General features: G+C 36.5%; 2 protein-coding genes across 3 annotated transcripts; one reads left to right on the forward strand and one right to left on the reverse strand.

Moving 5' to 3' along the window:
- Positions 1–9,653, forward strand: trpc2a (transient receptor potential cation channel subfamily C member 2a). The gene is made up of 13 exons (XM_039671155.2): positions 1–15; positions 404–1,096; positions 1,524–1,733; positions 3,126–3,290; positions 3,392–3,566; positions 3,777–3,977; positions 4,918–5,080; positions 5,156–5,248; positions 5,335–5,527; positions 6,870–6,997; positions 7,129–7,198; positions 7,288–7,417; positions 9,041–9,653. Exons 1-13 carry the CDS (start codon positions 1–3, stop codon positions 9,361–9,363), a joined length of 2,559 nt encoding a protein of 852 aa, XP_039527089.1. The 3' UTR covers positions 9,364–9,653.
- Positions 9,654–12,422: 2,769 nt separating this feature from the next.
- On the reverse strand, positions 12,423–26,222 carry si:dkey-24p1.6 (protein sel-1 homolog 3). Of its 2 annotated transcripts, XM_039670437.2 has the most exons (24): positions 25,905–26,222; positions 25,765–25,818; positions 25,175–25,670; positions 24,828–24,954; positions 24,608–24,729; positions 24,415–24,530; positions 23,397–23,461; positions 23,187–23,319; positions 22,864–22,993; positions 22,629–22,772; positions 22,125–22,324; positions 21,558–21,737; positions 18,904–19,023; positions 18,662–18,802; positions 18,416–18,478; positions 17,351–17,524; positions 17,122–17,249; positions 16,713–16,796; positions 16,473–16,563; positions 16,303–16,387; positions 15,565–15,674; positions 14,477–14,604; positions 14,083–14,185; positions 12,423–12,884 (listed from the first exon to the last, which is right to left on the reverse strand). In XM_039670437.2, the coding sequence occupies exons 1-24, from the start codon at positions 26,085–26,087 to the stop codon at positions 12,756–12,758; spliced, it is 3,306 nt and encodes a 1,101-aa protein (XP_039526371.2). In that variant the 5' UTR covers positions 26,088–26,222; the 3' UTR covers positions 12,423–12,755. The 2 variants fall into 2 exon arrangements, with proteins under 2 accessions (XP_039526371.2, XP_039526372.2); XM_039670438.2 differs by having other exon boundaries at positions 25,765–26,222.
- Between the last annotated feature and the right edge of the window lie 28 nt (positions 26,223–26,250).

Consider the following 26,250-nt stretch of genomic DNA (forward strand, 5'->3'; position numbering starts at 1 on the left):
ATGGAAAACCTTACGGTGAGTTTCAGATGGTTCGATTTGAATGAATAAATAATTAAATGCACTGAACTCCGAAATTAAATTTTTTGTCACAAATGAGTGGTGTTTGTAGGCACATTGCAAAGTGGAGGGCCTAAAAGTCGTAAAATCGCTTATTGGTTTTACCTGTGCTATTAAACATTGCTATATTTTACCCTATTGCAAGTTACATTTTGAAATCATTCTTAAAGTAGTTTATAAAACATCTCTGCTGAGTAGTTCATTAGAGGAACTGTTCATTAACAAGAGAGTAATCCATCTAAATATCAGATATTACGTTTTTTTGGTTTGCTTCTTGAGGTTTCACCCTCTAATGATGCTTGGTGGGGTGTTTTTAACATTTACCGTGTCCCGTCTCTTTGAGCAGCAAGACAATTGGCGGGAGATTGTGAACAAAAAGCTTCACTTTCCACCAGAGCTGATCCCTGCTATCCAAGAGGGCAACATGGCCTCGGTGGACAGTCTCCTCTCCCTTGGCGATGGGATCATCCGTCAACTGGAAGAGTCTGAGGATCGGTTATGGAGGGAAGCGTTGAACCTCTCCATCCGCCTGGGCGCCGAAGACATCATGACTTCCCTTCTTTTGGGAGTCAAGTTTGACTTCCGTCAGATTCATGAAGCTCTACTGGTGGCTGTCGACACCAACCAGCCACGATTCGTCAAACACCTCCTGGACCGCCTGGATCAAGAAAAAGGCAATAAGATGGACGTTCGTTCCTTTAGCATGGCCATCTTCGACCACTCTATTGACGATTCTCAGTTCGCACCGGGAGTGACGCCACTAACGCTGGCCTGTCAGAAGGACCTGTATGAGATCGTATCTATGCTCACCCAGAGAGGTCATGATATTCCCATGCCTCACTCAATCTCGTGCGCGTGCTTGGAGTGCCGTAACGGACGACAATACGACTTGCTCAAGTTCTCGCTGTCCCGTATAAATACGTACAGAGGCATTGCCAGCCGCGCATATTTGTCGATCACCTCGGAAGACGCCATGCTCAGCGCTTTCCACCACAGCCGAGAACTACGCAAACTGTCTAAGAAAGAACCAGAATTTAAGGTGAGCTCTGAAAAAAACGGTCAATCGTTTTCTGAAAATATCCCAAATAACAAATTCAAAAGACAAATCATCAGAGTCAAACTGCTTCCCAGACAGCAACATAGTGTCGGCCCAGATACGGCCCACATCTGGTACATGAGGATTCCACACGGCCCAGATGTGGGCCAGATCTGGGCCGACACTATGTTGCTTTTCATAAACCAATAGTAATAGTAATGTAAGTATTTTAATGGTGTTATTTCATCAGGTAAAAACATTTAAAGAAAAAAAAAAATCTGTTGATTTTTGCCATTACCGCCAGATAAACCTTTGTGAGCATGTCTGTTTGTGCTTTGAAATCATGCCAGAGAAAAGTCCATTTCAAATCTCTTGCACACTTTAATTGATTTTTAGCATTTCATTCTCAAAACTCTTTATTGATGTTTAGCCTCAGTACCTGGCTTTGGAACAGCTGTGTCAGGAGTTTGCTGTGGAGCTTTTGGGAATGTGCCGGAACCAGAGTGAGGTCTCCACCATCCTCAACAGTGCTGAGGGGGACAGCGAGGATGAAGAACTAGGCCTAGATGAGCAGACATTTGAGGAAGGCATCCCCAACCTCGCTCGTCTTCGCCAGGCCGTAAACTACAATCAAAAACAGGTAAGTCATCTTGGTTTAATTGCTGCAGATAACTGAAAAAAGTGCTATAAACAACAATTTAAAAGAAAAAAAAATACATTAAAGGTGCAGTAAGAGATTTCTGAGAAACCCTGTTGATATAAAGTGAACCAAAAGAAATACACCACTCCCTTAATGACTCCGCCCACAAAATGCCTGAACACACAATGCAAAGGTGGATGTCTCCTTATCATAGGCAAGGCAAGTTTATTTGCATAGCAAATTTCATACACAATGGTAATCCAAAATGCTTTACATAGAAGAAACTAAAAAAAAATCCCCAGCGGGATTCTAACATGCATGCTAACAGAGACGCTAAAAAAGTTATCTATCCCACCGCTGCCACCAATATATATGTAAGGCGTGGGGTTTATCTGGCCGTGGATTGGTTTCAATAAAGACGATGGACTTGAAATTGACGACTAATAACTTTTTATTGAACAGAGTTTTAGCGGAGCAGAGCGACACCACACTCCTCGCTCGCACCGTCTCTACTGCTCCTGCTTCACACCCCCGCCCCTCATTACGAACATCCTCTCTCTCCCTGAGGACTCAACACCAAAATAAAAGTCCTCCACAAAATAGTAGAATACAATGAATATTAAACAAAATAAACTTCACACTATCATCAGTCGCTAGCGTGCCTCTTTAGGCCAAGGGAGTGAGGTTTACTCACCAAGCTCTTACTGGTTGGCCTCAATTCAGTAGCTATACAAGAGGATACAAGCAAGAGTTGATTGTTAGTCGCCAGCAGTATAGCTAGCTAACATTACAACAACAGCATATCTTGGTTTTGAGAAACAAAAACAATGTTTTACACATTTAAATATGTTTAAAACGGATCTAGTTTATATCCTTTTTCATTTGCATTTTAGTTTTATCACATCAAGTTAAAGTTGGCTTAAAAATGGAAGTTGAGATAACATTTTCTTCCCTATTGTGACGTATATCAGAGAGAAACAGCTTTTCGAACAAGAAAAAAACGTATTGATCGGATGATTGTGGTTTGCTATTAGTCGATCTCATCTGAGTAACAGGTTGTCAGTAAACACAGAAGAGAAGAGATGTCACTGCAAGAGGGAAGGGAAATCATTTTGATTAAAGATTACAAAGACATATGATTTAAATATACTGTATATGTTTTTCAAGTAATGACAATTATTTTATTTTTTTATGGTTTTAGTAAACTATAATAACCCTAGTTAGGATAGCACAATGCCCACACAGACTGATGTATTTGAGGAGAAACACAGGGCATGTGAACCTCATCTTTCAAAAGCCCACAGTCGTTTGACCCCTGCGTTGATGCCGTATGGGATGCCTGATTGATTGACAGTTGGCTGGGAGGCCTGACTGTTTGTTTTCCTCGTCTAGTTTGTGACTCATCCCATCTGCCAGCAAGTGCTCTCCTCCATTTGGTGCGGGAGCCTGTCCGGTTGGAGGGGAAGTCGAACTGCTTGGAAACTGCTGGTGTCTTTAACCATTTTCATTACCATGCCGGTTCTATGCCTTGTCTACTGGATCGCCCCAAAGTCCAAGGTAAATTTGAGTCTGTGGTGAGTTCAAGAACATCATCAAATGCCACGGCTGATGTAAACAGCATTCTTACAGGTTCCAATTCTTTATTTGTGTTCTACCAGCTGGGTAAATTGCTGAAGGTTCCTGTGATTAAGTTCCTGTTACACTCTTCATCATACATGTGGTTCCTCATCACTCTTTTGACGGAGTCTATTTTCATGGAGATCTACCGTGGCGATTACGCCTCCCGGAAGCAGGACATTCTCTATACCTCTCTTCACATGATATGGGTTGCAGGTAGGCCACGTTGCCAAATAAAAATCTATTAAAAAATCATTTAAAACTCACTTAAATCTTGGAGTCTAATCACCTTTGAGATGGTCATATAGAAAAGGGCATTAACATGTGATTTAGAAGTACTGCACTAATAAACAGTGTGTGTGTGGATGGATGGATGGATAATTATCTATTATCTAAAAAGGATGTTTTCATGTTCTATATTGGTAGGTTTCTTCTGGTTTGAGTGTAAGGAAGTTTGGCTCGAGGGTTTGAAGAGTTACTTCTTGGATTTATGGAACATTCTGGATATGATGGTGCTGAGCATGTATCTGGCGTCCTTCACACTGCGCATTCTCATCATGCTAAAGGGACATTTCCTCTGTCAGGACTCCAGCACACAAGAGCTGTGTGACTATTTCACCAACACAGGTGACACCTCACAAGTTTTATCTTAAAGGGATACTCCACTTTTTTTGGAAATAGGCTAATTTTACAACTCCCTCAGAGTTAAACAGTTGAGTTTTACCGTTTTCGAATCCATTCAGCCGATTTTCTGATATTTAGAAGAATATCTGTAACCAGACAGTTTCTGGTCTCATTGACTTCCATAGTAGGAAAAAAAATATATAGTAGTCAATGAGACCAGAAACTACCTGGTTACAGATATTCTTCTAAATATCAGAAAATCGGCAGAATGGTTTCGAAAACGGTAAAACCCAACTGTTTAACTCTAGGGAGTTGTAAAATGAGCCTATTTCAAAAAAAAAAAAAGAAGTGGAGTATCCCTTTAAACAATAGATATATCATTACTGCTACTATGAATTAATACAATAATGTATATTACTAAAAGTAATATATAATGACAATCATGTTAAATTATATTAAAATAATAGTTGTAGACTCTAAAAAATGCTGGGTCGTTTTAACCCAATTTTGGGTCAAATATGGACAAACCCGAAATGTTGGGTTAAAAATGTAATGTAAAAATTGAACCCAATGGCTGGGTTAGTCCATATTTGACCCAAAGTTTGGTTAAAACAACCCAGCATTTTTTAGAGTGTAATTTAATGTTAATTATTAATACAATAACAAGTATTGTTAGTAGTAGTATAATTGTATTCTTGTAATCATAGTTAAATAAAATTACTTGTTATTGTAATAATAATAATAACAATAATTATTTTATTAGTAGTTCTAGTTGTAGTAGTTGTCCCAATTTTAGCATTATTACTTATTTGTATTCAACAACATTATTATTACACATTTAAAAATACATTTAAAACAAAAAAAAATAATAAATGTAAAAAAGTTCATTTAAAATACTACTATTATTTTTATAGAAGCTTATATTAATGATGTTTCTGAACAGTACGAGAGGACTGGAAACAGGAGGATCCTCAGCTGATCGCAGAGACTCTCTTTGCCGTGACCAGCATGCTGAGTTTCACACGTCTCGCCTACATTCTGCCGGCCCATGAATCCCTGGGAACCCTGCAGATATCCATGGGAAGAATGATCGATGACATGATGAGGTCAGATCTCGGGGTTTGATCTTCGCGTCCAATATGCAAACAAGGCTTTCATCAAACGCTTTTCTTCCTCTACAGGTTCATGTTCATCCTCATGATTATAGGAACAGCATTTTTGTGCGGAATAAACAACGTATACGTCCCATATGTTGCTTCTGCACATCTTGGCAGGTGATTAATAACTTGTTTGCATGTAATTTCACGTGTTTGGTTGGAGATGAATTATAAATGGGGTTGTCTCTTGTATTCCTTTTAAGATTTAATGACACATTTAACTTCCTCTTCTGGACCATGTTTGGAATGGCAAACCAAGAATATGTAGACATGCATGAGTACGCTCTGGCTGAGTTTGTAGGAAGGATCTTCTACGGGGTATTCACGCTGCTCATCGTAATAGTGCTCCTGAACATGCTTATTGCCATGATCTCAAACTCATTTCAGAGGATTGAGGTGAGCTCGTATAGTATAAAGAATGATTTTAAATGATTTGGTAGGAAACACTGTAGTTTTAACCCTCAAAAATGAAAATTGCATTGATTTAAAGTCGTTTCAAACCCGCATTCCAGCAGAAAACAAAATACGCCAAAAATCCTTTTTTTCAATCCATCCTTATTTTTTTTTTTTAAATTGAGTGTTCATCAGGAGGGTCACCATGACTTTTGTTGTAGGCCTTCTTAAACCAGGAATACATAGACGAAAAAAAAGTAAAAAATGTAATTGATTTGAATTTAAAAAAAGTAACAAATCCTTCCCTCGTGGGTCAAATTAACCTAAAAATTCTCAATTTAAACTAAAAAAGGCTAAAACTTAACCAAAAAAATATTTTATAATGTCTACATGTGTATCTGAATGCATACTGAAGAGAAATGACTTTAGGACCCAGAGGAACAGCTCTTTTGAAACAAATCCAGCTACTGTATAAGGACCGCTAGTACTAATACCATGTTATATTATTCTTTCCCCACAATAGGTCGGCAAAGACACCCAATGTACGATATTTTTAGCTGAATTAAAAGGTTTACTTTAGGCATGAAATTTTGAGTTAGTTGAAAGAATGTGAGGAATGTGCTTAAATTACTATTTATTGATTATTTATTGATTTAATATAGTCATTTAAAGTTAAATAAAAAAAACTCAAAATAATTGCATTAAAAACAGAAAAAATATATATAATCAAAATTAAATAAGCTTTCTGGACAAAAAAAAAAAAAAAAAAAAATCTCATTTTGACCCGCGGTAAGGATTTGTTACAAAACGCGAAGGAAGGATGCACATGAGAATACACTCTAAAAAATGCTGGGTTGTTTTAACCCAATTTTGGCTAAAATATGGACAAAAATGTAACCAAATGGCTTGGTTTGTCCATATTTTACCCAAAATTGGGTTAAAACAACCCACACTGTAAAAAAATATTGATGGTTTAACTTAAAAAACTCAAAATTATATGCTATCTGAACTAAATAAATTATTTAAGTTTATTTGACAAAAGAAAAAAATGTTTTGATTACTAAACTGTAAAAAAAAATATTGTTGGTTTAACTTAAAAAAGTAAGTAACCTGGGTTGCCTTAAAATTTTAAGTTGATTGAACTGGAAAAGTGAGTTGATTAAATTAATCTCCTTCATTGTATTATCAGAAACTCAAAATAATAATAATAAGTTTTTCTCAACTAAATAAATTATTATAAAGTTGATTTGACAAAAGAAAATATGTTTTCATAACAAATCTTGAAAATATTTTTTAGAGTGTACTTACATATATCTTTTTTTTTCAAAATGTCTCTTCCTCACAGGATGATGCAGATGTCGAGTGGAAGTTTGCTCGGTCTAAACTCTACCTCAGCTACTTTAGGGAGGGTCTAACTATGCCAGTTCCCTTTAATATCATCCCATCTCCAAAGGCTCTCTTTTATGTCTTAAGGTATAGGAAAATTTAAGCAATGTCAAACCTTATATAGTGACTGCATATCATCCCAGAGTGTGTGGACTTCTATGAGGCTCTTCACCTTTAGGACCAGATGTAACCTTCATGTTCCTCGCTGTTTTGTGTAGAAGCATCTTCCAAAAGATTTGCTGCTGCTGTAAGAAGAAAGCCCCAGAATATCCTCCCATCACATCTTTGGTGAGTATAAGAAGGGGGTTTTATAACTAGATCTTCTATAATTCTTGGTTACATTTGGCTGATGTGTTGTTTTTCATACTTTTTTGTAGTCTAGCAATACCCTGAATAACAGCGGTCAAGGTGAGGGCAGAGTGCCATACCGCCTGCAGGTCACCAAGGCTCTAGTGCACCGCTATATTGAAGCCGCACGCAGAGAGTTTGAAGAGAGCAAGCGTAAAGGTAGGTCATCGGCATCTCTGGGTAATAATCCAAAAGCATGCAGTATTTCAGGAAGTGATACATTCAAACTACCTAACAATTACCTGTTCAGGGTGCTGTGGCCTAGTGGTCAAAGATATGTTCTAGTAACCTCAAGGTTGTGGGTCCAAACCCCAGAAGTGGAGAGACTTCACAAGTTTCTCCAGAGGAACGCTCTCTGTAATTAAAGAATGGAATAAGTGTACTAGAATACAACATGGATAAAAGTGTCTGATTATTTAATACTTACTTGTTTTAAGACAGTCAGGCTACTTCTGATCATTTGGATCAACCCTTGGAATGCATAGAGTCTCATAGTTCAGTAAACACTCTGTAGTGCATACTAGATACAGGGCGCAGGAAGTAGGGGCAAACGCATTTGTTTTATCAAGAACAATAATACATTTTAAATCAGTAAACCTTCAGTAAAGAATTTAACTATAAAGTGTAAGTGGGCTACAAGTGTTTTTATTTTACACCGTTTGCTTTCTTGAAAGGGGAATAGTCTCTATTAGTCTTTTGATTGACGCACACCAGGGTCTGAAATTAACGGGGGCTAGTGACAAAAATGCCTCCAAAACTCGAGTTATGTGGGGAAAACAAGCCTCAATTAGGTTTTTTTTTTTATGCATGTATAACTATATGCAATATCACACGAGTGTACAAAAAGCATTGTTGTCATAACTTATTGATTGTACGTTTTAACACATCAAAATAAGTTACACATGACTTTTTAGGTCAGTTTAATGTAAGTTAAGTTGAAACGACTTAATCAAGGTGAGTTTACTTAAAAAGTTAAGACAGCAACTTTTTTTTATACTGCAGCAAAATTTTCTTGAAAAAGACAGATGAAAAGACCAAATTTAGGCTTTTATTCACTAAAGTTCACACACAATCAGTGAAAGTAAAGACATTTGTAATGATGCTGATTTCAAATATTTATATTAATAAACTGATTCTTTTGAAAATTCTATTCTTCAAAGAACCCTGAAAAATTGTTGTTTTCAATTATATTTATTAATTACATTTTAAATATAGGCCGATATTAAAATTGTGGAAGCTTGTTTCCACTATGAAAAAAATGCAACATTCAAAATTGAGGGTTTATATCTTACAATTCAGAGAATAAAAGTCTGAATGGCAGGATATTTTTTTTTTTTTTTTTTTTTGCAATTGAAAGAAAAAAAAAGTGAATTGTGTGCTGATTCCTTTATTAATTTTACTCAGTGGCAAAAAAAGAAAAAACAATTTATTTTAATTCATAAAAATATTTTACAAAATGACTATTTTCCTTTATTTTTGTTCAAGTAAATGCCATGCATAGGAGATTTGCTTAAAAAAAAAAACAATGCTATGTATCTCGGAAATAAGTGGTTATTTAATATTTCTTATATCTCAATTTTGTGTAAAAAAAAAAAAAAAAAAAAAAAAATCTCAAAACTTCCAGTCTAATGAAATGAGGCAAAAAAAGAGTAGAGGAAAAACACTTTGTAGTTGATCATCCAGGAGTTTCCTGCATATTATTCATGCAGCAAGTACATGTAGAATGCTATTATGACCCTTGCCATTGTCTTTGCTACTAATTCCTGTTATTGTGATGCTCAGATGTGGGGAACAGAATCACCGAGCTGAATAAAGTTGTGGGTCGGCTGCACAGCGAGATGAAGGACTTCCACCAGAAGCTGCAGTGGCGACGCAAAAGCCAGCCGGACCAGGCCAACATTCTGGGCAAATACATCATGGGGGCGAGAAACAATTTCCGTGACTTTGATAACAATGAGGCCATGGGGTGTCAAAATACAGGTGTGCACATGAGTATGCAGCACACAGAAGAAGAGGACGAGGAGGAGAAGAAAGGAGAGATCGTCTCAGAGGAGGGGGAGGAGGCCGTCCCGGGAGAAGAAAGTGCTAGCACTCCTGATGTATGACAAACAAACACTGGGATGTCTCAGTGCACTGCTGTTCCCGGATAAAATATCTAGTAAGAAGTTTCTACAGCACTTTGAATTACTGATCAAATTTGACACACTGTAGTCAGAATATGTAATTTGCATCGTAACTGATATTAAAACGCCTAGACGGATAAATCTTTTTTAATAAGATTAATGAGGTTTAGATGATGCCAAACATATGATAGATAAATACATTTGCTGAGTGCTCTGTTTTCTTATGGACATTTTCACAATGAGTGTGAAATATAGGAATCTTATATGAAAATAACCAAACTTATTTTCACAAAATAAAAGCACTTACTATTTTCATGTTGATAGATAACAGCATGTGTTATATTAGGGTTATCAATAAAATCAAAAAAGCACTTTCCATGAAAAAGATACAAATTAAGGTTTTTTAAAGAAGTCTCTTCTACTCACCAAAGCTGCATTTATTTGATCAAATACAGTAAAAACAGTAACATTGTTAAACATGTGTGTGTAATTTGTTCCTGTTATCAAAGCTGAATTTATCATCATCATTGCTCTATTCTCTAGTGTCACATGATCCTTCAGAAATCATTCTAATATGATGATTTAAAGCACAAGAAACACAGTATCTGATTATCACTGTTGAAAACAATTAATGTTTTTGTGGAAACAACGCTTTGATGAATAGAAAGTTTAAAAGAACATTTATTTGAAATGAACATATTTTGTAACTTTTGTAATTAATTTACTATTTGATCAATTTAATGCATCCTTAATGAATATAATAATAAAACCCCAAACTTTTAATACTAATACAACCCCAAACTTTTAAAACCCCAAACCTTTTAACTTTAGTGTACTTCAGAACAAAGAAAATCCTCAATATTGCTTAAAATTATAAATGTCTGTTTCCATCGCCTTAAATTGTTTTGTTCTCATTCAAAAGTTTATTTATTTATTTTTTGATAAATTCAGTGATGGAAAATGTTGCTACCTTTTCACAATAAGGTCCCATCCATAAATATCAATGCATTAACTAACATGAACTAACAGTGAATGTTAGTTTAAAGGGATAGTTTATTTTGAAATTAATTTTTGGTATGTTTTATCTTACCTCAAGGGCATCCAAGATGTAGGTGTCTTAGTTTCCGCAGTATTTTCAATTTTAATATTTTTAGGTCAAACCGTTTTTGTCGGTCAGTCATATAATGGAGGTCTATGGTCACCACCTCAAATAGCATGCACAGAGAAATCCAAATTAAACATGATTTAATGACTCGTGAATGTAAGTACACATTGATGACCTAAGACACGAAACGAGCGGTTTGTGTGAGAAAACAAACAGTATTTATATCGTTTTTACCTCTTGTAACCACAGCCGCGTCGCTTTGTGTGATATAAATAATGTTCGTTTTCTCACACAAATCGCTCGTTTCATGTCTTAGGTCATCAATGTGTACTTACATTTAAGAGTCATTAGATCATGTTTAATTTGGACTTCTCTGTGCATGCTCTTTGAGGTGGTGACCATAGACATCCAATATATGACTAACAGACAAGAACGGTTTGACCTAAAAATATCAAAATTGAAAATACTGCGGAAACAAAGACACCTACATCTTGGATGCCCTTGAGGTAAGCTAAAACATATCAAAGATTTGAACTATCCCTTAAAAAAAAAAAAAAAAAAAAAGTACAATTCTTCATTATGTTAACCAGTTCAAGTTATGACGTTCATGGTGCACTAACTAAATGTTACCAGATACAACTTTTCAACAACAAATTTTAAATGTTGAAATGAATATTTACTAAGATTAAGAAATACTGCAGAAATATTGGTCCTTCTTAGTTCAGGTTTACTACAGTAGTGTAGTTCACTAATGAAACCTTAGCGTAATGTTTTACCATTTATTTATTTAATTTAGGAAAATATAACAAGTGTGAAAAAAAGCAACTGCAACAATATTAGAATGAAAAAAGCTGTAACACTTTACAATAAGGTCTCATTTGTTAACATTAACTATAGTTGACATACTAGTTAACATTATTAACTAACCATGAGCAATACATTTGTTACTGTAGCCTATCTGTTAATGTTAGTTAAAAATTACAGCTGTTCATCGTTTGTTCATGTTGGTTCACAACACATTAACTAATATTAATAAATACAACTTTTGATTTGAATAATGTATTAGTAAATGGTGAAATTACCATTAACTAAGATCAATAAAACCTGTAGAACGATTCGTAGTTCGTTCATGTTAACTAAAGTAGTTAACTTATTGTAAAAAAAAGTGTTACCCAAAAAAAAGCTAATGTTTTGTTTGAATTCCTAGAACACTTTTGAAAGCCTATAAGCACCTCCTTTCACTTACGTTTAAGAGTTGCAAGCACTGTACCCCATTTGTGGAAAGTGCCAAATATTACTTGCTTCTTTAGTGCCTTTTAAAGTCAAAAACATCATCTGAAGTTCAGCAATTATATATAACAGCCAGCAAGGGACAAAGAGCGCACAGGCAACTTTTCACAATGATTGAGGGCTTTAAAACGGGTTTCTTTAGCTATTACATTGATTGAATCGTGTGCAGAGTCAAGCGTATTCCCCGAGCAGTTTATAAAAGCCCATTTAATAAAATATCTTCACATTACGTATACTGTGAATTAGCCCACGAAATGCATACATTATGACGAGACCCAAGCTTCACGCAATGAGGGTCTCCCACAGAAAGCATGATATTATTGTCAATTGAGCGCAGTGAGATTCGGGTCCCCTGTTGATTCAGCGCTTGACACTCCCCGTCACTGGGGATCACTCAGCTTTTGGTGTTGTTTTTAATTAACCGTGAGCGTCGGTGTGTGTGTGTGTGTGTGTGTGTGTGGGCGTGGGAGCTGGCTACACACCTGCTGTTTGCATCAGAAGCCTGGGGAGTCCTCGCTCTCAGGCAAGAGTGACCCCCGCTGGGACACCGTACCTCCGAGAGGGAGTTTGCCTTGAGAGTTTGAGACACCAAAGTGCTACAGTCAGATGAAATTACGTGTCAGAAACTAGAAGCCAACAAGATCAATGGGAATTAAACTTAAAAATATGACTTTATTGGGAAGTTCAAAAAAGTACTTGTCAGACAAAACTTATTCACATTATATCCACTAAAAAAATTGGGAACCCTTTAACTTTTATGATGCATTGTAAAATTTATATTTTCATAAATAATTGTAACCAAAGTTAAAATGGATTTATTTACAGATTCCTTGTTACATCTAAAAATTGGTTTTCATGCATTTTACTTTCTAAAGGGGTAAAAATACATTTAATGAATTATATATAAACGCTTAAAGTAAAGTGTAAAGCAAAGTGCTTTGTGTGGAGGAAAACCACTGAGTATAATAGAAGAATCCCGTCAGGATTCCTCCTCTTCCTCCCCCTGGGATTGGCTGGAAGCAGATGATTGGTGGAGTCGTGTTGTCCTCCATTTAAAGAGTCCGAATGCAAAAGACAGGGTTCCTATTGCTGAAACTGTGGCAATGAGCTACAGGAACAGAGACGCTAAAGTAAACATCATTCCCTGAATCATTCTGAAATGAATCATCATGATGTTAACACTGTAACGTCCCCGTGAGGCGATAATGCAATTATACACTATTAAACAAATTAAACAACAAGGAGCTCATCTAGGCTATTTCTTTCTTTTCTTTTTTGTTGTTGACTGACTGACTTGCGTTAGAATTACACTAAATTATCCATGATAGAGGACCAGGCACACATTCAGTCAACATTTGTACTTTAAAGGGGCAACTATTTCAACTCGGGCTGTCAAACGATTAATCACATCCAAAATAAAAGTTTGTGTTTACATAATATATGTGGGTGCACTGTGTATAATTATTTTATATATATATATATACACACACACATGCATGTATATTTAAGAAAAAATATTATTTATATATAAAATATTTATATTTATATATAATATAAATTATATATAAATCTATATTATATACATGAAAATATTTCTTAAATATATATATATATATATATATATATATATATATATATATATATATAATTATACACAGTGCACCCACATATATTATGTAAACACAAACTTTTATTTTGGATGCGATTAATCGTGATTAATCATTTGACGGCCCTAATAAATCTATATACAGTATATACGTGAAAATATTTCTTAAATATATACAAGCATGTGTGTGTATTTATATATATCAAATAATTATACACAGTGCACCCACAAACACACACAGTGCACTCGGTAGACACAGCTCCACACGATAGAGTTGTCTGGCTCTGATAATAACAAACGCACATGAGTAGAAAGCGGGAGGAAGGTGCCGCAAGTGAGTTTTTTTATGACAATGTTGTGAAAATATACACCACACAACTAGGGGGCGCTGATGAGAACACATGCCACAACAAACGAAGAGATGACTAGAGTTGCCAAGTGCCCCTTTAAACAAGTTAAACAAGACATTGTGGTTGCAAACCTGTCTGAGTTTCTCTTTTCTGTTAAACACAAAAGATGATAATTTGAAGAATATTTGTTTTTTCCAAAATGGAAGTGAGTGGGGTCCATCAACTGTCTGCCTGGGTTACCAGCCTTCTTCAAAATATCTTCTTTTGTGTTCCACAGGACAAAGAACCTCATGCAGGTTTGCAACAACATGAGGGCAAAAAAATAAAAATAAATAAATATATACACAGACCTTTATGGCAGTCTCTTGATGTGCTTGGAAGGATTGCAGGTGTGCGCTGATCAGTGCCAGTGTGCATGGCAGGTATGCATCGGTGCTATTGGTCTCTCTGCATCTACAGAAAAAAAAAAAACCATGGAAAATTAGACATACTGTAATAGAGTAGGATGAGCTGGTGTGACGCCAGAACCAGGAAGACTAATTCGCCGCTGGTTCCTTAGAGATTTTCCTATGGGGTTTATTGATTTATGACTAAAATAAAGCCTGTGGTAAACCTAACGTGATGATACCCATTTGTTTGACCCATAAATCGAAAACCGCCATTATAAAAGACCAGTATAATGGAGTCGTCTGAAGTGTAAAATGGCAGTCTGAATGTGTTAGGATGATTGAGATGTTGTCTTACCTTTGGTACAGGGTGCTCAGTAGCTTCTGTTGGTCTGTTAAGTGAAGGTGGAGCAAGTTAAGCTCAGAAAGAACACTGAACGGCAGAGACTCTCCGTTTTGGACAAGCAGGCCAAGATTATACCAACCCTAAGGAGACAAATGTGAATTAAAATATTACCATATCAAAAAGAAAACAACCCTAAACAAAAACCACCACCATTTTTTTTTTAAGTAAACTGAAAATAACTAAATCCTAAACTTAATTAAATAATATAGCTTGATAGAAAAAAATAGCCATTTTTATTTATATATATATATATACAATTTAATCTCATATATATATATACAGTATATCTGTTATAATAATTAAATAAATATAGCTTGTTAAATCAAACATATATAGCTTAAAACAAACTAATAAAAACTAAAATAATTCTGGCCTGTTAGAACAATATAGCTTGTTAGAATAAACAAAATATTTCTGTTAATTTAAAACAAATAGTTTTTTGAATAAAATAATATAGCAAAACAATATTAAAAACCTAAACAAAACAATTAATACATAAAAACATAAAATAAATATTTCCGTTTGAGTAAATAAAGTTTTTTTAGAACAAACAAATATAGCTTGGTAGAATAAAATGCCATACATTTATGATGGGAGACATGTATGTATATATATATATATATATAAATTATATAAATAACTTGTTAAGAATAAAAAAAAATTTTTTTTCTTATATAAATAAAGCTTGTTCGAATAAAACTAATAATTCTGTTAGGATAAATAAAGGTTGTTTATATATTAAATAAATATAAATATAAATAATATATATATATATATATATGTGCATATATGTGTGTGTGTTAGATTAAAAATAATTAGGGTTAAATAAATAAATAAATAAATAAATAAATAAAGCAGTTTGGGGAAAAAAAATTGTGTTAGAACAAACAAACAAAAATAAATAAATAAATAAATAAATAAATAAATAAATAAATAAGTGTGTGAGTGAGCTCATCTTTTCCCCAAATAATGACTTCAGATTTTTCGATTATTAAATAACACCATTTCCTGCTCATTCAAGATTGGACATTATCCGATACCTGTGGTTCGTTTTTGAGAGCTGCTTGCTTGTACATCTCTGCGGCATCAGAAAGCCGTTTTCTGCCCAAAGCCTGTTCGCTGTAGAACAGATCTCCCATTCTGATCAAAGCTGAGAGGAAAACAGACACTCATCACCACATGCAGTCACTGGAGCTTAAGCTACAGGAAGCATGAGGAATAGCACACGACATCCAACCTTCAAGAGGAGCACCTCAGTTCACTGCCGCCCTGAGTTCTGAGTTTACATTAGACTGCAGGTATTAATAATTACAAATATTATTAATACTGCACTCCATTACACACCACTCTGGTTGTTAGGGTGACAAAAACAGTTGTACAAATTTACATTTCAGTCTTACAGTGCTTGTCAATGTCAATATTATGGAGACGGCCAATCAGATTAAAGGCGGCAGGGGTTATTGTTGTAGAATTCCAACGCCACACTTTAGTTTTTGCAGTGTGTAGAAGATGCAAGTAACTACACATTTAATATTTTAATATAATGTTTTACGATAGACCGTATAGACAGTATATACAGCTCAAACTACTCAACTTGTATGGATTTTTTGCCATTTTACATTGAAAATATGCTATCATTTACATTGTCCATGTCATTCGTTTAGTGTTTTTGACATAATAAGAGTGAATATGTGCATGCGCACACACACACTCATGTGTATACACATATAAAATGAAAACATTTATTAGTATATTAATGATAAATTTGTTTAAATTACCATAAGGTGCTGGAACTTGATTCTGTATCGACATGTTGTAATATCTCAACATGCAGTGAGTCACCAGTGCAGGATCCAAAGAGCCCTATAAAAGATAGAAAACATCTATCAAAGCCAATCGAGGGAAAATGTTCATCTGAATCTAAAGCAAGTGTTTAGAATGGACTCACTGAGTTGAGTTCACAAAGGTACGCCACATTAAACTGAGCAGCTTCGAATCCACTCTCTGCCGCACTGAGGTAATAAATCAAAGACATGATCCTGCGAGAGAGAGAGAGAGAGAGTACAATAGAAAGTGGCCTTTGCAACATCCTTTTCTAATGTAAAATCAATCTAAAAGGATTCTCTTATTGTAATGTAATATTATGATAATTATACATTAATATCTGCACTCAAACAAAAAGGTTTACCAGTCTCCTTTGAAATAGGCATTCAGCCCGTTCCTCAAGACTGTTCCCAGATATCCATTCTGTTCAGATGCCCATTTAACCCAACTAAAAGTCCGAAGAGAGAAAAAAAAAATCCTGTAAACCCTTACAGCGCTTAACACAATACAGATCGTTTCAAAGCAGCTTTACAGTGATCAACGGGAAAATAACGATTCAATGACGTAAATCGAGTTAAATTCAAATGCAAAGACAAAATGTCAACTAGTATTACTAAGAAAGAATACCACTATGGGATTATGGGTAGAAGAGGCATCATGGCAATTGACACGTGCACACTCAGCCAATTATGTTGAGTTACATGAATGGTTGATTAAGCTTGGGTCTATATCTACAATAAAAATGTTATATAATATTATTTTGAGTTTCATACAGAACAGCGTCTGCTGGGCGGCGAACGACTTGGCCGGGGATCCCATGAATCCAAATGTCAGCCAATTCAATGCCACCGCTTAGGAGTCCTCTCTGGGCTGACTTCAAGTAGTACTTATATGCCTTAAACTGATGAAAAAGCACAATCATAGTTAGAGGAATTCAATATCACAAGTCTTTATATGATTAATATAATAGGTTTAAAAACACATCGGCGTGTGGGTATTTACCTGGTCGGCGGGTTCTCCGGGATAAAGGCCCTGAGAGTGGAAAACTCCCATATTCATGGCAGCATCGGGGTGACCTTTGGCATCAGCTTGTTCCCACAGATGTACAGCCTTTTCGTAATCCTTCTCGTACTGCTCAAAGTACCAGCCCAGAGCTGTGAGAGCGGGAACAGACCCCTGCGGGATGGCAAATCACTTATTGAGTGACATAGTCAATATATCGGTAAAAACGAGATAAATACATAATAATAAACAGTGTGCATAAAATAGTCAAACTGTTTATTTTTTTAAAGCTAAAATAGTTCAAGACATGACAATTAAAAGGTAAATTGATCTAATTTGAATTGGAAAAGTAAGGCTGATTATCTCTCAACTAACTGCCAGTTGGTCAAACTGTTCTTAAGACGGAGTCTTAAAGGGATAGTTCACTTTAAAATTAATTTTTGATATGTTTTAGCTTACCTCAAGGGCATCTAAGATGTAGGTGTCTTTGTTTCCGCAGTAGTTTCAATTTTGATTTTTTTAGGTCAAACCGTTTGTCAGTCAGTCATATAATGGAGGTCTATGGTCACCACCTCAAAGAGCATGCACAGAGAAGTCCAAATTAAACATGATTTAATAACTCGTAAATGTAAGTACACATTGATGGCCTAAGACACGAAACGAGCGGTTTGTGTGAGAAAACGAACAGTATTTATAACGTTTTTACCTCATGTAACCGTTACATGAGGTAAAAACGTTATAAATACTGTTCGTTTTCTCACACAAAAAGCTTGTTTTGTGTCTTAGGCCATCATGTTAAATTTGGACTTCTCTGTGTATGCTCTTTGAGGTGGTGACCATAGACCTGCATTATATGACTGATAGACACAAACGGTTTGACCTAAAAATATCAAAATTGAAAATACTGCGGAAACAAAGACACCTACATCTTGGATGCCCTTGAGGTAAGCTAAAACATACCAAAAATTAATTTCAAAGTGAACTATAACTTTAACATAGTAACAAAGTTTATGCAACAAGCCCCAGTCTAAACAAATTTAGATGTACGACACAGGCAAGACATACCTGTTCTATTGCCTTCTTCAGGAATTTAACAGCTTTCTGAACATCTTTTGGAACTCCTTGACCCTGTTAATGCAAGAAAATATGATATTTAGTACACCTGGTTTAGTTTTCTCTTCAGCTGTATTCACCTTAAATGTTTTGCAAGACTGCCCTCTGCTGGCCAAATCAGATATTCTTTATGAACCATCACATTATGAAACATATATGATAAAGATCAAAAATAACAAAGATATAAAGGCCACCGACCGTGAGGAGCACAATGGCGTAGTCGTACATGGACACGGGGTCGTTGAGTTTGATGGCTCCTCTTTCATAGTGCTTCACTGCTGTCTGAATGTCTGGAGACACACCTTGCTGACCCCAGAATAACATACGACCCATTGCTTGCTGAAGAAGAAAACGAACAAACCTTTTCAGCAAGGATGTAGTACATTGACACACAGTACAGTGGAACACCATCTTCTATTGTTGGATGTGAATGGTAGTACCTCAGCCTCGGCCACTCCACTTCGCGCCTGCAGCTTTAGCCAGTGAAATAGATCGTCGTTTTCATTGGTTTGGGCCCTCAGGGTCTCTTCATCATTTAAACGGATCAACTCAACAAAAGTCTACAGAGAAGATGAAATGTTATTTAGATGCAACACATCAACCAAGGATTTTTTGGGAACACTTCAAAGTGTAATTGGATTTTAATATTAATGACCTTAAAGGGTTAGTTCACACAAAAATCTAAACTCTGTCATTAATAACTTACCATAATTTCGTTCCAAATCTGTAAGACCTTTGTTCATCTTCGGACACGCATTAAAATACTTTCAATGAAATCTGAGATCTTTCTGTACCTCCATTGACAATTTCAAGGCCCAGAAAGGTAGTAAAGACATTGTAAAAGTAATCCATGTGACTCCAATGGATTAACCTCAATTTTATGAATTTATGACAGATTTTGTATCTTTGGGTTAACTAACCCTTTACAAAAGGTATTACAGAAGATGTAATTTTAAAATGTAATGGCAATGAAATTGAGCACATCCATTCAGTTCAATGTCTTTATACAAGACATTTTCAATGTTTTGTTGTACCTCACAGCCTTATTTTTATTTGTTAAATTCAATTTTGATAAAGAACCCTTAATTTTGACATGGTGTTTAAAAAAAGAAAAGAAAACTATGTTGTTATGGTTCTCTCACAAAAGGTATTGCACTTTTCCAAGAAATATTGCATTCTCTTTGAAAAGTATTGCATTCAACTGAAAAATATTAGATGTGTCCCAATTTGCGTACCTGTGCACAATTCTATCCCGTTTTGCTGTGTGAATAGTCTGAGACGATCACATTCAAAAAAGAAATGATACACATAATTAGCCTAAAAAAAACAAAAGTGTGGAATATTGGATATACATATACAGGTACAACTCCAATAGCCTGGCTGCGCCCTCCTACGCACTTCCGCTCAATTTCATTTTACTTCAGTACTACGTCTGGGACTGCTCCATATCCTTAGGTTTCCAGAAATCAATTTTTTGTAGGACCAATCAGCGAATAGAGGGGGTGGCTGAGAAAGATGCCTTTGATGTAGTGCGTCAGTTTGAGTGCAGTAATGGCAGCGGAGAAAGACGTGAGAAAAGCCAGTCGGTCCGTTGTTGGTAAAGAAACTGCCGAATATACAGAATTTAAAGCCGGATTGTTATCGTCTCACCTCTTGTTGCACAACGGAGGACCAAGTGAAGGAGGCAGAAAGGTTGGAAGTTTGTGCTGGGCAGCTCGTGCACAATGACCGTGACATTTTGGACTTTAGCCTGGTGTTCGCGGTGTTCGGAAGCCCCGAAACTATTGTTGAAGATCCGCTCAGGAGTCATGTCAGTCGCTCAGATTCCCAACAGTAAATTTACTGATTCTTGTGATGAACATTTTGAGCCCCTTTGTGCACTCGTGCAGGAGGTTGGTGTGTCAGTTTTACATGTAAATCATACAAATTGGTTGTGATTTAAAAAAAAAATAAATAAAAATTTCATAAATAAAAATTTGAAAACCCATACTTTGGAGACTATATTTGATTTTCAGTTTTAGATGTCAATGGTTAATTTGTTTTAATAAAAAAAAAAAACTAAATGCCATATAAAAATGTACAAACACATACTTTGAAGACCATAATTAAGGTAATTAAGAAAAAAAAAAACGTAATATGAAAAATTGTTGTTTATTACACATCTGCAGACAGACTGATCATTCATTCAGAAAACGACCACAGCGGCGTATTTGTAATGATTAGACACAGCTTCGACCATTGACTGAATAATCACTGTCCTTCATGTCAAATATACATTTCGAATTAATAATTGTTCCTAGATTAACAAAACCTGCAGCTCTCGTTGACTGAAATCCTATTGTAAATTTAATCCTCTGATCATTCGGAGTTCGGACTTGTTGTTTCTTTTACTGTCTATGGTTGTTTCCAGCCGTTTCGGCGCATGACATACGTCACTCACGACCACACATTAGCGATTGGCTATGGCAGATCGTGAGTGACTCTGGGCAGATCCAATAGATTTGAACTTTAATAGTGAACCCGCCTACAAGGAAGGAAACGTTTCTCAATTGAGGGAGGCCAGACTCTATGTACAAATGAAATGTACTAGAGTCTGGTTGAACCAGGCTACAACTCCAATGGAAAACCAAAAAAAAGGTGAGCCGAGTCGGGTCGAGCTGGTACTGTGCCAATGAAACGCGCCATTATTCTCATTGCGTTCTCTTGAGGAACTTTTGCGTTCCACTGAGACATTGCATTCTCTCGCAAAACAATTTCCATTATCCGCAAGAAACACTGCATTCTCTCGCAAAAGTATTGCGTTCCACCGAGAGACATTGTGTTCTCTCGCAAATCATTTGCGTTTTCACTTTTCACACAAAACAATTTCCGTTCCACCGAGAAACTTTCTGTTCTCTCAAGTTCCGCAATACAACAGAATCTCTCAGGGAATGCAAGTGTTTTGCAAAAGAATGCAAACGCATTAAAAAATATTTCAATTCCATCCAATTTTTTTTAAATGTATTTTTACCAACAAGTCCCTAGCGTCTGGGACTTTGGGACTTGTTATAGATACAAGTTTGTAACTGGGCTTTACAAAGCAAAAGCCTCTTACTTGCTGTGGGGTGGGTTTCTTCTGATCAATGCTGGTTTGTCTCGCAATATTAATGTAATAAGCATAGGAAAGGTCACGGTCAGGGGTCGTCTCCAGGTCACCAACATGGTGCATGTGCCCCAAACGCAGAAGTGCCAATCTCCAGTCCTTCTGAGCTGCCAACAGGGACAACAGCCAAGCCTGCGGTGCCACAAATCAGGTTACATCTTAACAAGCTAATTCCCATTCATTTTGTTGTATAATACAGCTACATTGTTCAGCTATAGACCATTTCACAAGATGTAAACAACACTGGTCCAGAAACACTTCTTGTTTCAGTTTGTAACTGTTTTCTTTATTTCACATGTATAGAAAACATCTTAAAGATGTTTGTTTAACTCTTTGATTCAGTTTAATATGTTCTGTTGGTTGTATTTTATCCCAGCTTTTATGTAGTGTTAAAAAACTGAAACAGGAAGTGCTTCTGGACCAGTGTTGTGAAATGGTCTATAGAAGATCATATTACAATTACACACGCAAGAACAATGCCAGAGTGACCTCATCACCACATTACCCCGAAAAACACACCTTGTACGGCTGTCTCTTGACTCCGATTCCACTGCTGTAGAGCACCGAGGACAGATGCAGCGCTCTATAGTCTCCCAAGCAGCCAGACTGCAGCAGGAAAGGCATCATCCTGGTTATAACCTCCACACTGTGAGCTGTACTGAATTTACGGAGGACTAGAGCGTACAACATCCGTCCCACTGCTGTAGCATTCACCCTGCCTACAATGAAAGCATACATTTGCACAGACAGGCACGTTAGGAAGATCAGAATCAGACTGAGATTTATTGCCAAGTGATCCTTTAGAAATCGCTTCTTATTATTTATCAATGTTTAAAACATGCAGCTGGATATTTTTGAGTCTAATAGAAATAGAAATATTTTGTAGCATTATACATCTTCAGTTTTGATTGATTTAATGCATTCTTTAGTATTTCTAGAAAAAATAAAAACTCTTACCAACCCTAAACTTTTGAATGGTAGTGTATATAATACGAACACCTAATTGTTTCGATATAATCTTACCATATTTCTGTGACAGTAGTTTGGTCAACTGTGCAACTTGGCGTCTGTAAGGATTTGTCTGAGATTCAAAGAACATGCATTGCTCTGTTGAGTTTACTGTACAATGATTCAGCAGCAGTTCTGTGTATGCGTCCAAACAGCTGTCTGGATGTGAAAAAATACGTAATTGTAGACAATGACAAAAATACAATATTTTGATCTCTAGCGCTGGCTAGTGGACATCTGTGGTACTTACCTGACAGTCTCTTTAAAGGGAGCGAGTGACTTGGCACAGAGAGGAAAAGCTCTGATTTGAAATTTTCACAAGACTGGAACCATCCAGTGATATTAACCTTTGATATTACATGAGGAAGGTGAATCTCAGCCTGTGAAGATGTAAAATATCATGCTTAGTTCAGGGGAATAACACATTATAGCTATACTCAAAATTTTGCTAGAGCAATGCCAAACTCCTGGGTTCAACACCAAATGTTAAAATTGTATACTATGAATGCAATGCAAGTCACTTTGGATATAATCTTGTATATAATATAAAAACATGAAAATATGATATTCTACCTGGTCAGCTGGGAGCCCCTGTAAGCGATAGAATGTTGTCGGTCCGTAATATCCTTCAATTCCCTGTATGAATTTACCTCCACCAATGACAAAATAGCCATGCGTGTCATCCAACATGATGTTCATGCCAAATCTGCACAAAACACCAGATCTTTCTTATAGCATTGACTCTGAAACTTCAATATTACTGCTTTAAATGAAGAATCTTACATGTGCTCATCAGCTTTCATATTGTTTTTTTGCTGTCCGTTAGTACATGCAATCGATACTTTTGCCTACAGGAGAAGAAACATATGATGATGAGTTTCAAATATGAAAGAACAGGAGCATTTTACTCTAGAATAGTGAGCCAAAAACAGTAGAGAGGTTTACAAATGTTATTAAAAAAAAAAAAAAAAATTGCTGATAATTTACTCACTCCCATGTCATCCAAGATGTCCATGTCTTTCTTTCTTCAGTCAAAAAGAAATTAAGGTTTTTGATGAAAACATTCCAGGATTTTTCTCCATATAATGGACTTCAATGGGAACCAAACAAACGGTTCAAGGTCCAAAAGACAGTTTCAGTGCAAACTGCAAACTGTTCAAAGGGCTTTAAACGATTCCAGACGATGACTAAAGGTCTTATCAAGCGAAACGATCGCTCATTTAATAGATAAATAACAAAGTTTAAGTTTTATAAGCACAAATGCTCGCCTTGCTCTGTACTGCGATGCACGTTTGTGACTCTGTTCGAACTAGTCCATTAAAATGAACTCATCTTTTTCCGAGTCGTTTGGTTCATTCAACGAACGAAATGAACGAATTGACTCGGAAAAGGTTCGTTCATTTTGATGAACGAGTTCGAACAGGAGAGTCATGAACGTGAATCACAGTACAGAGCAATGAAATGAGCGATCATTTCGCTTGATAAGACCCTTATTCATCGTCTGGAATCGTTTAAAGCCCTTTGAACAGTTTGCAGTTTGCACTGAAACTGTCTTTTGGACCTTGAACCGTTTGGTTCCCATTGAAGTGCATTATATGGAGAAAAATGATGGAATGTTTTCATCAAAAACCTTCATTTCTTTTCGACTGAAGAAAGAAAGACATGGACATCTTGGATGACATGGGGGTGAGTAAATTATCAGCAAAAGTTTTTTTAAAAGTGAACTACTCCTTTAAGATCATTCAGTACTTTGTACTCATCACACATTTTATTATACACACGCATCCAATCACAAGCTCACCATTCGTCCCAGAATCTCTAGGTTGATACGACACCACTGATGAAGAGGAACCTTAAACGATGAAAGGAACGCCGATGAGCGCCCCGCATCTCCATGCACCTGGATGTGAACCTTACCTGAACGAAGCGGACAATTCTGTAAGTGATCAACTCTAGAAATGAGTGAGAGTGGTCTGAGACGATCACAGCCTTACCAGTGTCAGTGAGGAACAAGGTAGGGGTGGCATAACTGTTTTTCACATCAATGTGATGCAGAAGTCCACATAAACGGTCACTGCAAGGACTTGTCACCAAAACCCAGAAAGATATGGCACACCTGAAGAGTCGGAATCAACAATAACTCAGTTATGCTGTGTATTAAATCACTAAACGTAAGCCTGGTCGGCAAAAAAGTAGAAATTCACAAGCTCTCACCAGGGGTAATGGATAGATTTGATTCTCAGGCTTTCCAAAACTTCATTTCTGAATGGCTGGAGGGTTTTGGTGATGCCATAACGCTCACCAGTAGAGGCATACAATGTGGAAAGAAGAGACGTCACCTCTTAAAGGAAAAGAAAGAAGTTTGAAAACATAAGATACATTAACACAACACTTTTAATGATTAGGCTTGCAAATATGAACACTAAAAATATTACTGTGCCATTGATGCATTTATTGTTACTTAAGTGTTCAAATACTATTTGGGTCAGCTGTGCACAATGATACAGGATTTCCAGGTAACGTTACATGTCCAATGGTAGTATAATAATATAATACAGTACCATTTTGTTCCGCGCACTGTGGCATGCCATCTCCCCTGACTCTCCAGAGCAGATCTGTGTCCCAGCTGGCACAAAGCAGGTGTTGTTTGAAGGGTCGACTCAGTGGTGAGTGAACGTCGAGGGGGACCGTGACACTGGCTCTAAAAAGCCTACCCGGTCCGGTGGATTCATCAGGGCCGATCCAACCTCGCAATAAACAGCTGAGAACCCATTCAGAACTGCGTGTTATCCAATCGGGCCGGTACACAAGCCAGTCAGGAAAACTCACGAGCACCACTCGGGTTCTGCCACGACCGGGCTCGCAGGTCCAGTATTTGTGAAAAACAACTGAGGTAGATCCAGAATCGAACGAAACCAGAACCTGAACGTGCACTTCGGATGACTTATGACAGGTGTACTGAACGCGTAAAGGAACACTGGAGACCGGCGCGTCAGGTGCGTCGAGGAAAGCCACAATACCTGTGCTGGATCGGCTCAGACAGACAGTTAAAGGCATCTGGTTATAAACAAACAAAACACAATTAATTATGGATGTAAACTATTGGTCTACCCTACTTTACATTTGAAATAGCCCACAGTGGGATACTTACAGAAACAATGACATGTAAACACAACCAAACAAAACTCAAATCTCCCATATTCGTCTAAAAAAAATGAAAATTAATAATAAAAAACAGCAGCTATCAGAAGATTTGGATTAAACGAAATAACTTAGTTAAAATGAACACACAGACGCTCGTATTGCGATGTTTGGCTGGTTTTCATGTCCCCGAGCATAACCGATGCAGTGCAGGATATCACAAGCAGGTATCCCGGGATAACATCCTGTTTGAGCTTCAGGTGAGTTTAAGCAAACAGAAGGAACAGTACACTCTCTATTTAATGCATATCTAGCGTAGGCTAGCCTACTCATGAATAATTATCGTAATAAGCGCTGATTCCTGCCTGTAATTCGAATTAGAATGTACTGTAGACCTAGAATAAACTTCCAGTGCAATCTTAAAATGATGCTATGACTGTGACCTATGCAGACATGCTCACGAATGTTGCAAATTTCAGAATTAGCTCCTTTTAGT

Source organism: Pimephales promelas, chromosome 16, assembly GCF_988280905.1.
Source record: "Pimephales promelas chromosome 16, fPimPro1.hap1.1, whole genome shotgun sequence".
NCBI lineage: Eukaryota > Metazoa > Chordata > Actinopteri > Cypriniformes > Leuciscidae > Pimephales > Pimephales promelas.

Bases quoted from the DNA above. Each gene is read 5' to 3' on its own strand.
- trpc2a (XM_039671155.2), top strand. The intron at 5,249-5,334 runs GTGATTAATAAC...ATTCCTTTTAAG, and splicing joins GCTTCTGCACATCTTGGCAG to ATTTAATGACACATTTAACT. The intron at 6,998-7,128 runs GTATAGGAAAAT...TGTTTTGTGTAG, and splicing joins GCTCTCTTTTATGTCTTAAG to AAGCATCTTCCAAAAGATTT.
- si:dkey-24p1.6 (XM_039670437.2), bottom strand. From the start codon at position 26,087: ATGAGTAGGCTAGCCTACGCTAGATATGCATTAAATAGAGAGTGTACT. The intron at 16,797-17,121 runs GTATGAAACTCA...TCGGACTTTTAG, and splicing joins CGCCCAGCAGACGCTGTTCT to TTGGGTTAAATGGGCATCTG. The intron at 12,885-14,082 runs GTCTGTGTATAT...CTGTTCCTGTAG, and splicing joins ATCAAGAGACTGCCATAAAG to CTCATTGCCACAGTTTCAGC.